Here is a 15226-nt window from a genome sequence, read left to right as displayed (position 1 = left end):
AGAGGCACTTTCACTCAATGCGAGCTGTTATTTATAAAATATATCACAGATTTGGACCGTTAGGCTGTAGAAATAAACAATCGACACTGAAATCTCCACCTTGCTGACAATGCTGAGGAAGTGGCTTGAACTAGCCGATAGTGAATCGGTTGAGAATATCAAGCTGCAATAACACTTTGCATAAAGAGTTGCGTAACGTGTGTCAAATGGGTAATATTTGTATGTAATAAACCACAGCTTAAATATGTTGTAGCGGTTGTGAAAAAGAAAGCGGTCGAGCTGTAGCTGGATAAAGACACAAGATGGCTGCCGTTGTGCTGTGCTTTGACTTCAGACGCTGCAGTGTTCGGCTGTTGAACTTTCACTGGCTCCCTGTTAAAGTTACTCTGCGAGGTCCGGTTGTCAGAATCACTTTATAGATCCTCATTAAACGGGGCTTGTATCCGCTTCTCGTCTCCTTGGACTTCTGCCTCGGTGTTTGTCAGACGCCTCATTTATTTACATATGCATTGAAACCTACATCTGCTGCTTGTTTTCTCTGCGCTCAAAACTGATTGTCCGTGAATGTTCTCTTTATTTTGGTAAACATGTTTAATATGCAACGAGATCGGCAGATATATTCATTTACAGTAAAATATGATCATTTATATATATATATATATATATATATATATGTAAACCTATGTAATCTCTTTCTCGTCAATGCAATTTTTTCGCTGCGCTTTTCAAGATCAGAGAACATTTTTGTAAATACGTCTGCATGCTGAGGTTCGTCTCTCTCTCTCTCTCTTTGAAGCTTTCTGTTTGTTTACAAGATGTTTTGCCTGTTTCGCTGATATTAGGATCTTTTTTTGGGGTCCAAAGCTTAAACTCTTGCCACCCAGTATTTGTCAATGAATATAAACTGCAATTATTTGGAACGAAGTCTCGTACTGCTGTATTCGGAATCATGATTTAACCATTATATTCGTTTTATTTTTTAATGGTATGAGAACATTCCTTTTGGAAAATCGTGCATTCATAAATTATAAAATTCAAAGAATGATCCAGTTTTTGACACACATTATTCAATCAATGTTGCTAGTTTTTTTTTCTTTTTTTTTTCTTTAGTCCTAAAATATAGACAATACAGTTCTCCTACGCAGTATTGTTAAAAAATCCACAATACCCCAAGGAATATGATATTAAATCAATATTTCTGGCATATTTGAAATGTTTGACACACTGAGGTCAGTCGGTTCCTGACCTGAGGATTGCACTGAGAACTGAATATTTGAAATAAAGGTGTGAAAAATGCCATTGTGTATTACTATTTTGCATCTTCTAATATTAATAATTCTGATTGATGTTTAATGTGCATCGTTGCTTCTAATGTGTCCATAAAGTGTTGCATTCTGATTATATGCTGATTTTGATCTACTGTATTCCTTCTGCCACTGTCTGCTTTTGTTGTTGCATCTGTTCCCAAACAAATCTGAATTCTAAACGTGTTTGGCATTGTCTGTTTCTTCTTTGTTCTACAGAGATGTTGAAGGAGTTGAACCAGCAGCGCAGAGAGAAAGAGTTTACAGACCTGAAAATTATAGTTGAAGGCAAAGAATTTGAAGTCCACCAAAATGTTCTAGCTTCCTGCAGCTTGTATTTCAAGGACCTGGTGAAAAGGTTTGCCTTCCTCCCTTCCCACCAGCCGTTGATCCAATCTGTTCTTTTCATAGGACGCATTTGTGTCATTTTTTTTTCCCTCCCTCTTTTCTCTCTTGCAGGTTTGTAGGAAGACTTTGGTTTCTATCACAGGGCCAGCAGCCATTCCCCATTTTCGCTCAAATGAATGTATCTTAAATTGGGAAAAAGGGCAATCCTTGCCTTTTTATTACCTTTTCTTCCCCTCATTATAGAGCATTTATTTCCATTTTTAAAAGCAGAGAATGTGTTCCATGACTGAGGGATCTTAAAAGAACAAAAACAAAATGACAATAGGTATTCAAATCATCCCCCCAAAAAATACCATGTTAGGCATTTTGGAAAGTGTGCTCCAAAAGCAATGTGGTATCTGTCATTTTGACTATGAGATGAGCTTTGTCAGCCATTTTATCAGCAAAGCGTATGGTCTTCATAGGGCATAAAAGTTTCCCATTCATATGTTAAACATTCACGGTGGGTGCATTGAATGCATTCAGAGTCGCAAACAATGAGAGGAGCCGAGCAACTTTCTCTTGAATGGTTACCTTCACAGGTCAGAGCCATTTACTGCCTCGCTTTCCCAAATTACACTCTTCTGCATCCATTGCCAGCTCACTTTTTGTTATTTTTATTATTAAAATATTTCTTTGGCAGCACATTTTCCAGCATTGCACTGTGTGTGCGTGTGTGTGTGTGTGTGCGTTTGTGTTGTTCATTCATTTTCAGCACATTCATCCTCTCAATGTGTTTGTTTTGAATCTCATCATCAGTGTTCAAGCTTCAGACTCCAGCTACTCATCATTTAAAAAACCCATGAATAATTTTAGAATCTCAAAATATTGGAGGCTTTTTTTTTTTTTTTTGATAAACAGCGAATAGACATCTGAATGTTTTGTTTTCACAGAAGACAAACAACAGTACATTTTAAATCCATATACTGTAAAAGGTTCATTTAGTCAGTGTATAAAGTACACTAGCATATAGATGACCTTAAAGCTAACAGGCTTGAATTAAAAGTCATACAACTTCAAGTTATTAGCAAAAACAGCTATCCATATTTTCTTCAGCAAAGCATGATTTTTTGTGTGTGTACATATATAGCATTATACACACACATACCACCATTCAAAAGTTTGGCGTCAGTATGATTTTATTAAATAAATTAATACTTTTATTCAGCAAGGATGCATTAAATTGATTAAAAGTGACAGTAAACACATTTATAATGTTGCAAAAGATTTATATTTTAAATAAATGCTGTACTTTTGAACTTTCTATTCATCAGAGAATCCTGAAAAAATCATCATGTGACACTGAAGACTGGAGTAATGATGCTGAAAATTCAGCTTAGACATCACAGTAATAAATTAATAAATAATTAATAAATTAACAGTTGTTTAAACAGTTATTTTAAATTATCTTAATAAATACTTCACAATATTGCTGTTTTTTATGTATTTTTTTATCAAAAATTAACACAGCCTTGGTGAGCAGAAGGAAACACATTTGGTAAGGTCAATTTAAGCCTTATATTACTGATTTTATTGTTATAAAAATAACATTTTATTATATTTATTTCACTACAGACAATGCCACACTAGTATTGAGTTACAAATCTGGGATTTTTGTTTTTCAAATGTCAGACCACATTTGATTAGCTCAGCTTGCTCGGTTATTAGACAATACAGTGTAACATACTGTAAATTCAACGAGTATGCAAAACATAGCTTGTCACTACAAAAGCTACTACACTCCACTTTTTATTAACATTTGTGCTACTGTCACACTATAAAAAAAAATAAATTAAAAAAAAGTAGTTAGTAGCGTCATTAGTTAGTTAGTCTCCCCAGCACTCTTTATGCAGTAGTTAGTGTGAGCTTTGAGTGACTGTCCTCAGGGGCCGGGTGCATGAACCGCTGCGGCTAGTCTTACAAGTTAGTCATTGATTTTTTTTTTCTTTAAGACTGTTCATGATTTTTGGAAGTTACATAAAAACATAGATTGGCCTAATTTGATACCGAAAAGTAAGACTGCCTGACTGCCCCTTGACTAACTGCTGGGTTATACTAGATCTAAGACACTGTCTTAATATAATGGCTATGTTTATGCAACTGGCCCTTGATGCCCTTCATTTTTCTTGGCATAGTTGCTGGCTATTCACATTCACAATTCAAAGCCTCAGTCCAGTTGGCCGTCTCTATTCAACTGAATGTAGAAACACTGGTAAACACCAGACCTGTGTAGATGCGCACACACGTCCCCTTAAGATCCGCCTGCCGTCACTGACCTTGCGTTATTGTTTGGTGATATCAGACTGAAGGACACATGTTTTGGCAGGCGTTGTCCACAGATTAGCCTCCCCAGCTCGGAAATTCATACAGGATTTCATTGCTTCACAAAATCATTGTTATAGTTCAACTAATGGGCTCCTGCATTAAAAAACTCATTGTTTCTGTAATTTGTCTTCTTGCGTCTATCAATATTTTTTAAATATCTTGCCATTTCACAGATGCATTTATTCAAAGCACTTTTGTGCACGCTAATAGCAAGAAGAGTTTCCCTGAAGCAGCCTCGGGTTAAGTGCCATGCTCAAGGGCAGAGTAATAAAAGAGCAGATTTGTGATCGCAGTACGTCTCCAGTATCTGGGTCACCCTCACCTGGGCATGAACCTGCCGAGTTCAATTCCTTAAAATCAACATGGAATGGCATTTGCTACCCATTTTACTTGCCTAATATGGCATATTTCCAACCGAAAAAGACTGAAAATGTGGGGTGGGAATTATTTGGATTGGCAATAAACTGTTTATTAATGATAGCTGGTGGAGGGGAGGGGTTGAAAAATGTGAAAATATTTTCACCACAAATCTACATGTGCACTACATACAGTAGCTTTTAGGTTTGTGTTGCTTGTATTGAATCAATAGTTTAATCTGTGACATTTACATTCTCTATTAATCAAACGTTGTTTTTTTCCGCTATTTGAATTTACAAACCTTAGAAAGATAAAACGCCTTCGCGCATAGTTGTGCTTCTCTCAGGTTAACATGCATTTGAATGAAAAGGAAAGGAGCAAAAAGTCTATTGGGACCAAAATTGACCCAAAACTTTCTGACCCATGACCCTAAATTTCATGTTCCAATGTTTGAAGTTAAGAATTAAAATGAACCTGTAATTGATAACTAGAAAAGCAAAGGTTATCAAAGCCAACCAGACAGACAGACAGATAGATAGATAAATAGATAGATTTACTATTTGATGTTACAAAATATATTTGAAAAAGTATCTCAGATATTTTATTGTAAATTTAAAAGTAATGCATTACTTTACTAGTTACTTGAAAAAAGTAATCTGATTACATCTCACGTTACTTGTAATGCATTCCCCACAACATTGATGATCAGTAAATTCCACTTCCTGTCAAACCAATTCAAAGTCCAATTCCAGTTCCTGTAGAGTGTGGCCAATTCAATTAAAATCCACACTCATGAATTAAAAGGCAGTCAGTTCTTTAATTTTGAATTTTGTACGACAGGAGTTTTCGTTCAGGCTACGTTATCATGATTTTGGCGGGAAGATTCATTTCTAAATCCTATTTACACAATTTGATGTAAGAGTCTGGTCTATTATATAATATCAATTCATGCCATGCCCTCATTTACGAGTTGGAACATTGTTTCCTTTTCCTGCTCTCGCCTGAGCCACATGCTATTTTTAGCGCTTGCGCTCTGGCATTAAGCTCATCTGAGGGGTGCGGAGAGAACATGCCACCTGAAGGATATAATGCACCTCCTAAATGTGCACACACGCTCCCCATCGGCCACGGGAAGAAGAAAAGCCATTACCCTCCCCTTTAGCGTCTGCCGCGTGGAGCGCGGAGACGGATCGCCCTCAGTAATTCCATTTTCCCCTCCGGATTTTCAATAAGTATGCTTGGTGCCACTTTAATTCATGGGTAGTGCAAATGCACCAAGCCGTCAGCGAATGTGTGTAATGTGAAACTTAGCTAGCTCAAAGTATCTTCGACACCGCACTCTTATTTATGTATTTATTTATTTATTTATATAAGACCGCGCGTTTGTTTTACAGTAGATTTGGCGTTACAAGTGCGAGAAACGAGCAAGGTTTCATTCAGAGAATAGTGGGAGATCATTAATCCCGTGGGGTTTGACAGTCGACTTCTATGAAGGCACAATTACCTCCTGCACTGAAGGAAAGTCACTTTCTCAGGGGTTTTCAGGGAAGCTTGAAGTTTATATACAGTAATGAAGTTCCACAGTATGCTCCTTCATTCATATTTCATGCTGTAATGATTCGACTGCACAACTTTCTCTCCGAACCTCCAAAAAAGAGACTTTTTTTTTATATTTATTTATTTTTCCCATCACGCTTTTCGGTATCTATATCTGTAGATTTTTCTTTCAGACTTAGTATTAGTTTTGCATCAGTGCTGTGCTAAAAATAATGGCACATAGGAGAGAGTGGGGGTAAACTGTGTCACATTTTATATGAGTCGTCCTCTAGGCAAGCAGAAATTAGATGAAATGAAGTATAACTAATACTCCTAATTATATAGCAGGATGTTTGCCGTCAACTGAAATGAAAATAAATTATCTGTAACGTACAGCCATAGAAATCTGAATTCTCAAAAAAATAAAAAAATAATTGTAAACAAAATCAAGTCTTGAAGCCTTATTTTGATTATAGTCTTATTTGTGATATATATCATTTATTTTGTAGACTTGCATAATTTTGCTTTTACAGAAAATGTATTTTACCTTACTTGTAGTTTGACATGCAACATATACATTATGTAAAATAATACATTATGTAAATACATATTTTTATTTATACAGCTGTATATACAGTACATGATGCACACATCTGTACATAAGTCTTCTGTTCCACTATTTATTATTATTATCATTACTTACTTATTTAAATGTTATTTCTATTCGTGTCATATATGTATGTATGTACAGTATGGTATGTATGTACCCAGAGCAGATTCCTTCTGACACTTGTCAAACAAAGTTCGTTCTGATTCTGATTCAAAACAAAAACTTTATTAAATGAGCGACACATCTTACCCCACTCTCCTTTACCTCTGCTTGGAGGCCATTTATTGCTGAAAATTAGCACCACATAACGCTGTAGCCCCGTGAGACATTTCTGTCTGGAAACATACATGAACAAAGATAATTATTGTGAAACAAGCATGTTTTCCTTTTTCATCTTTACTGGCAAAGGACAGATAAAATGAGCTCCAGATATTTTCAATTAATATTTTTCTTTGTGTGTGTGGTTAAATGTGTTAAGAGTCAACACTAGCCAGCAGTTTTATTGGACGTCCCCAGCTAATTTATAATCTGCGTTTGCACACACATGCACCATGTGGCCATCTCCAATCATCCTCATCCTCATGTTGGCTGCTAATGCTGAAAAAATGGCACTTTGAGTGAGAAAAATAATAGATGCTCATTTTTTAAACACTTTCTCTGCTCTATCGCTCACGGACATGCTGTCTTTCACTCTCTCTCTCTCTCTCTCTCTCTCTCTCTCTCTCTCTCTCCATCTTGCTGAAAAACAACGCTTGCAATCAGCAGCTCCATAAATATGCACCTCTCTCCAAAGCCAGAGTGATTTCCATAATAAAAGTGCTCAGACAAAGCAAATTGCTACTCTAGCCGATTCAGATTGCACTAATTGACCTGGTTGATGAACATGCTTTTGTTTTATTTCTTTCTCTGTCTTTTTCCGTTCTTATCCCCCCCTCCCCCCTTCTCCTCTCTATCACCTCCATAACTTAACCCAGGACCAACATCCCATTCTATTATCTTAAAACCTATCGCCACGGCAATTAGAGAGGACAACAATAACAAACTCTGGCTTTTTTTGCTTTTCAGGAGGGAGTGGCGTTTCTTAATCTTTTCAGCTGTAGTTCCAGGGGCGTAATTGCACAATCTCCTCTTGAGTTGTCCTTCTCCTCCCTCAAGTACTCAATCATTGGAGACTAATGACACCCTACGCACTCCTATGTTCATGCACAGGGCCACGCTGACAGTGCAAATGACACCGGGGACTTTGTTTAGGTTTGGTGGGGGGTCACTCTCAAAGATCCAGTCATGGAACACCAGAAGAATGGCTGCTGGCGTCCTGTGGCAGAACTAACGTCCCCTTCTCTCTTACTCTCTCTTCTTCACCGTCACCATCCTCCACGCGTCTTCACCCTGTCCGTCAGTGTGTCAACAGGTTATGTGTCCTGTCAAAGTCATTGTTGCCAAAAGTTACGCCAGTATTGTGTTAAAAAATACTCAGTGTGTTTTCACCTATAGTGCAAGAAGATGGGATCTTCTCAGGCCACAATCGAGAAGTAGTTCGCCCCAAAATGTTATCGTTGTTTACTTCCCCCATGATGTTTTTTTTTCTTTCTTTTGGGAAACACAAAAGATCTTCGACAGTTCTGGATCTCTCAAAATGAGTTTTGAGGGATCCAGAACTTACATTTAGTTCCTCACACAAAGCTATTGTATGGCTTCAGAGGACTTGGAATATATAAAAAAAATTAATAATACCTTTATGGTGCTTTTTTTTAAACTTCTTTTATGGTGCTCAATCCACAATTTCAGAGACTCATTTTGTGTTTAATAATAATACAGAGTTGAAACAACATGGGCTGAGTAATAATGACCAAATGTCAAGTTTTGAAAGGTTTTGGGGTTTTTCCACTAACCTTATTTTTTATAATGACATTTATATACACTTTATACAATATATTTATATATACTCTTTGAATATTTTAATCATTTAGTTGGCAATATTGTACTAAAACACTTAAAAACGTTTGAAAAATGTTTTATTTTCCCATCCTTAAATGAATTTTATGAATAAATAAATAAATAACTTTGTCATTATTTAAAAATATTATACAAATTATATCTTATATTATTATATTATATTATATATTATTTAGTGCTGTTCAATTGATTAATCATGATTAATCGATTCCATCATATATTTGTTTATATAATGTGTATATATATTATTATAAATATATATACTTTATATGTTTGTGTAAGCATATATACAGTATGTGTTTGTATGTACACACACACACACACACATTATACAGTATAAACACAAACTTTTATTTTAGAATAGATTAATCGCGATAAATCGATTTGACAGCACTGATTATATTATATTATATTATATTATATTATATTATATTGTATTATATTATATTATATTATATTATATTATATTTATTATATTATATTACATAAACAACGAAGTAGCTAGCCATTACAGCTACGTACTGCAGATTTAAAAATTCCCTTTTTTTGTTTATTGCTTCCTTTATTGCTTTATATGCACTGCATCCAGTTGTAGACTAAAAGGACAGTTTAAAAAAAAAAAAAACATTTTAAGTAGTTGAAAATGTGATGAAATATTTTGCTTTAGAAACACTGGCATTCCCAGCTGCTTATTTTGAATGCTGTAGCATTTACACACTTGATGTTGTTAAAACATTGCATCATTTTGCAGAGAGTTTTCACTCTCCGGGAACCGTGGGAAGATGATTTTAGAATTGCATGAAACTTAGACAGCTCACCATCACATTTAAAGCAAATATGTAACGCTAGATCAAATGGCCAGCAGTGTAATCAATAAATTAGCTGGAAAATAATCACCCGAAATGACCGTTTCATTGAAAACCTTCAGGCGGATCATCACGGTATTGGATACTGAGCCAAGAAAAATATCTAGAAATCACCTCATTTTCACCTAATGGCCTTTCCATGTATATATCGGCTTTCCGTCTGGTAGCCTGGCAGTTATCTGGTGACTGTACACATCAGTGCTATCTTCAGCCGACACTAAAACACAATCAACGGCTGCGTGGCTATTCATTTCACTCCTCCTGCCCTTGACCTTCAGGGGATTATCGTTTCACTCAGAGCATAAAACCCCTGATGCTGCTCATTATTCACATTTCCCAACCCCCCATGGGAATTATTATTTGAAGTGATCAGGGCAATTGCATGTGAAAGACAGGCAGGTAACTCCGGGCTGAGAGTCTCACACACAGATACCGAGAGGTGGTGTGTCGTGAATGTGCTCGGGGTTCTGGACGGATCTTATTAACGTACTGAAACGCTTCCATCTCCGCCAGTTTACTGTGCGATCGCTCCACGTGGACAGGCAGATTGCGTATCAGCCCTCCTCCCCTTCCATGTCTTTCTCCCTCCTGTCATTCTTTCTGTGCATTTGTGCGCCACCTGCACCCGTCCTCAAAGCATGCCATGATGATGTGTCATAAAAACAGTCTTTCATTCTTTGATTCAGATTGAGTTTAATTTCAGATGCAAGAAACCGAGTGCATTGTATCTGTGCTTTATGCTTTTCCTGTAGGGTCGTTCTACAAAACGGATGCCTTTTCTGTACAAAAGAAAAGAAAAAAGATAAACAATGCATAACTAGTGGTAACTTTTACTTTGTTAATAGAGAGTTTTGTATTTTTATCTTTTTTTGTCTTGAGAATGCCATTTTTCTACTCTCTATATAACATTCACATTTAGATGTCCAATCCAAAATTTTGTACAATTTGTCTTATATTTTAGTTGATAGTGTAGTACTAAAAAGTTGTTTTTACTCTATTTTTTTTTTACCATATGTTTCCTCTTTAAACTAATTTTATTTATTTATTTAAGATAATAAATTAAATCTAAATGAAATAATTTAAAAATAATATATATTTGTAAATGTCTATAATTATATTTTAAATAATACTTTTATTGTATAAATATAAACTTTTAAAATATAAACTTTTTATTATATAAATAAAAAATTACATTTTTTCATTTGAATAATTATTTATTTTAAAAAATGTATATCGAAAATGAAAAATAAAGTGAAATGAAAAAAATATATATAAATTTGTCATATTTTAATTTAAGATAAAAAAAAAAAATCCTTTTGTGTTCCGAAAAAGAATTTCATACTGCATTAGAAAAACATTAGGATGAGTAAAATACTTAATTTTCATTTTAGGGTGAAGTTACCTTAACTCCCCAACCTTATTTAAGACCCCCCCAAACCTTATTCCTTTAACCCCCCCAAAATATAGTAAAATGTATTAATTTGCCCTGAGATAGCACAATGCATTTTATTCACACTTGAACACATTATATATCTGATATAATGTTTAAAAACTTACAGACACTTACTTTAAAGGGACAGTTCACCCAAACATGAAAATGATCTCATAATTCGCTCACCCTCAAGCCATTCTAGGTGTATTTGACTTTCTTCTTTCAGCCAAACACAATCTGAGTTATATAAAATAATATCCTGGCTCTTCCCAGCTTTATAATGGGAGTGAATAGTAACTGAGATTTTGAAGCTCCAAAAAGCGCATCCATCCATCATAAAAGTAATCCATACGACATTCACAAGTGGGTTAATAAATGCAGAAAAATATCCATATTTAGAACTTTATAAACTATAATCACTGGCGAGTCGAATTCCAATGGGAGAGTGACCTCTGACCCGACGCATGACGTATTGACGAACGCGGAAGCGCAGAGGATAGAGCAAAACTAAGTCGTCTACTTTCACCTAAACTTACGCTACTCCTACATCCTACGTCATGCGTCGGGTCACAGGTCACTCTTCCGCCGGAACGAGACTCACGTACGGCTGTTATCGGAACCCAGTGATTATAAGCCAGTTTATAAAATTGTAAATATGGATGTTTGGATATAAATATGGATGCGCTTTTTGGAGCTTCAAAAACTCAGGCTCTATTCACTCCCATTATAAAGCTGGGAAGAGCCAGGATATCTTATAATATAACTCCGATTGTGTCCGGCTGAAAGAAGAAAGTCATATACACCTACTCTAGGATGGCTTGAGGGTGAGTGAATAATGGGATAGTTTTCATTTTTGGGTGAACTATCCCTTTAAAAATGACTTTAGCAAACTGGAAAAGGCAGCCGTTGCATAGAATCATCCTGTAATGGATTTTGGGTATGCCATAAGGCTTTCCTTTAGGTCATGACCTCTGTGTTTGTGTGTTTGGTGTACGTCTGTGTGCGTGTGTGTCGTCAGGTCGTCCAGAGAGACGGGGACTGGAGAGAAGCTGGAGCTGAAGATGACTAACATTGGTGCAGACGTGCTGGAGCTGCTGCTGGAGTTCGTCTACACCGGCTCGCTGGTCATCCACTCGGCCAACGCCAAAACCCTGCTGGAGGCCGCCAACAAGTTCCAGTTCAACACCTTCTGCAAAGTCTGCGTGTCTTTCTTAGGTACGTAACTCAAAAGATCCCAACATCCATCAGATGAAGTCATGTACAAGCTGCGTTTCTCTCTCTCTGCAGGATGATGTATTCTTTCATTTGGATAAAGGTCAGGGAACAATTGCATTGAAATGTCAAACCCAATGTCTCAATCTCATCCAGCACTGATTATTCCGATCAATACCAAATATGGGGGAAGTTCAGATGGCATGTAGGCGCCCGATGTGACCATCAGAGTGAGGAAAGCTCTGGCAGGAGATGAGGAAAAATTTAGGCTAAGAAAGTATGAGTGTTTCTTCACTGTGAACCTTTAGACAACAAACTCTCTTAAACAGGCTATAAAAAGCTAACGTTTTATGTATCATAAATCCTATTTTCACACTTTTTTAATAGTTGTACAAAATCCAGATTGATTGGAAAACAATACGAATTTTTCAAATTTACACTACTGTTAAAAACTTTGTCGGTGAGATTTTTTTTGCATTTTTATGCATTAAAATCTGAGCTTTTGAACTTTCTATTCATCAAAGAATCCTGAAATAAAATGTATATGTTTTTTTCACACAATCTGTAATGAAATAGTTTGAAAGTTTTAAAACTATCATATATATTTGTATTATTCATTGTTTTCCCTTGCCTCAGACTTTCAGCCTTAAAATATGTACATCTATTTGATGGTTGAAAGTTTGGGAGATGGGTAAAATAATAAAAAGGCATTTGAACCAAAAAAAAAATGTTAAAGACATGGTGAAAATTTTTCCAGATGGTTTAATTGTGACTTTCTTTGTAATAAAAAGAAAACAAATGTTGAAATATGTCATAAAAATGACATGAAAGTGCTCTTATTTGAAGAAACACTCATATATAATGCTAGTGGAGCAGCTCAGAAGTGGTTCAGCGAATGTTAACTAATGAAAGAGTCATGCTGATGAGGTTTTTGCTGCCATTGATATACTGCACATCTTAAGAATGCGGACAAAGACAAACTTTTGTTTTAAACGGTTCATTTGATCCGGCATTGAGATCACTTATTGATTTGTTTCTTTCGAGTCTGCAGAAATGGTCGAGTATATTAGGAAGTGTCTGTGAGACCCCAACAAATGAAAGTCAGCGTAATGCATTCAGGAACAACGGGCTGAAGATTGGTTTGTGCCTTTGGGCAAAACAAAAAATCTGATTGCATGTCAAAGTTACTAAAGTACAAAACAATTGATTAAGTCCAGCGAGGGAGTGTTGAAATAAGGGGAGCGCATTTTTTGGAACTATATCTCAATGCCAAACTATACGGCACATAGTCTGGGAATTCCAATAGTGCATATTATTACCAGAGTGTGTTTTAAAATCGGTTTGAGAAAAAGAGGTTACATCAGCTGAAGTGATATTGATAGCGAGGTGCAGCCCATGTGTTAGTGCCGGGCGCTGCTGTTTGTAATGCCACACACAGCACCGTTGACTCAGAAACTTCAGAGCGTGTCTATACACTCATGCCAGGCCGGGCATAAGCCTCGCTCTGCGGTCTGTCTCTGCGGCACGCCATTTATGGCCTCTGGCAGAAACCTCACCTAAAAAAATAATAATTTTTCCTTCCTCCGGGAGTGGAAGAAGACGAGTGGCCCATTTGGCTTATTGGTGATGGCACGCTGCAGGCCTGCCTCCAAAGGCACAGACATAATAAAAGCCCATCTGCCTCCAACAGACGCTCACTGAACCAGTTTTACAACAATTTGTACTCTTATGTTTTATTTTGGAGACAAATTGGGTTGCGTAAGACCTGCACAGTCACACCGATGTCATGTCACAGTGGTTTCATGGCGTCCACATTTATTATGTTTATCTGAATCAGGTTGCATCTGTTCAGTTGATTCTGGTCGACAGAGACAAACCATTTTGCATTGCAGCAAGCACAAGTTTCAATTTCAGTTAATTAAAATAAAAGAAGTTTACAGTTTTTTCATTGAAAATTTGAAATGCTTGCGAGAAACTATTGCGTGCACATGAGAAATTTTCACGTGCACACAAAAAATGTTTTTGTGCTCATGCATTACAATTTGTTGTTAACCTTTTTCCTTTTTGCGTTTCTGCCATCTTACTACTTGCTAGGAAAAAATGAGAGCATGGATGTGCTTTAATTAACAGAGATATTTTTTGCTCAAAATTCGGCTTTCGTTAGAGCAGTATCAAGGCCTTATGTCCACATCCTCTGTGGCGACCATGAAACCGCACCGTGAAATGGGCTGATGGAACAATACATCTGTGTACATTGCCCTATTTGCCAAGTTCTAGGGTCCATAAAAAAATATTGTTACAGTAAAAACTGTTAAAAATTTGGCATTTGTTAGGGCAGAATGTCATATTTCAAGGTCTTATGTCCGCTTTAACGAATTTAAGTCTGTGGCGGCAGAGAAACTGTGCCGCGAAATGGACTGATGGCACCATAGGCGGCTCAGTGTGCAGTGTCCTAAATGCCAAGTTCAATGGTTCATAAAAATATTGGTACAATAAAAAGTGCTCAATTTTGATTTTGTTAAAGCAGTTTGTCTAGTATGAGGCTGAATCCAACTACTTATTCGTTTGTCACTTATTGACATGTGAGCCTGCCCTTTATATAATGCGAGTTATATAATAGTACTCTATATCTATGGCTGTGCTCACAGTAAGTGCTGTTATAAGTGAATGAAGAAAGTCAGCATTTTTACGCCACCTGTAAGGAATGCGTTAAATCTGACAAAGTGGTTTAATAAATGCTTTATTGACCTTTTTAGCACATTGTAGTGTACCAATATTTAAAAAATTTCCGTTAAAGTTGTAAACGGGCCAATATAAATATACTGCCCTAACGAAATCCAAATTTTGAGCTCTTTTTCACTGTTCCAATCTTTTTTAATGAACCATTAAACAATTTTAAATGCAAGCATATGACATGATTAAGTTTGGGGTCTGTAAGCTTTTTAAATGTTTTTGAAAGTCTCTTATGCTCATGATTAAAAATACAGTAAAAAAATAAATATACATTACAAATATTACAATTTAAACCAGTTTTATTGTATTATACTTACACTTTTAATGTTAAATTTTAAAATGTACAAGTATGTTCTTTCTTTCTTTCTTTCTTTCTTTCTTTCTTTCTTTCTTTCTTTCTTTCTTTCTATAGGCACACTATTTTTATCATAATTAACCTTACATCTTACATTTAGTAGCTGCAGTCCTTAATTTGTTTTGTTCAAATTTACAAAATGTATATAGTAAT

The 15226-nt window shown here is 36.0% G+C and overlaps 1 protein-coding gene across 7 annotated transcripts in view; it reads left to right on the top strand.

Moving 5' to 3' along the window:
• The window catches only part of klhl29 (kelch like family member 29), a 268904-nt gene that overhangs the window by 188701 nt on the left and 64977 nt on the right, over positions 1-15226 (top strand). For all 7 annotated transcript variants that reach the window (XM_084091259.1, XM_084091257.1, XM_084091256.1 and 4 more), the window contains 2 exons: positions 1524-1662; positions 11792-11988. In XM_084091259.1, the coding sequence (XP_083947385.1) occupies positions 1524-1662; positions 11792-11988 (336 nt within the window). The remainder of the gene's footprint in view (positions 1-1523; positions 1663-11791; positions 11989-15226) is intronic.

Source organism: Abramis brama (assembly GCF_963993115.1).
Source record: "Abramis brama genome assembly, chromosome: 18".
Taxonomy (NCBI): Eukaryota; Metazoa; Chordata; class Actinopteri; order Cypriniformes; family Leuciscidae; genus Abramis; species Abramis brama.
The sequence above is the reverse complement of the archived record's forward strand: the minus strand, read 5'-3'. Positions and strand labels throughout refer to the sequence as shown.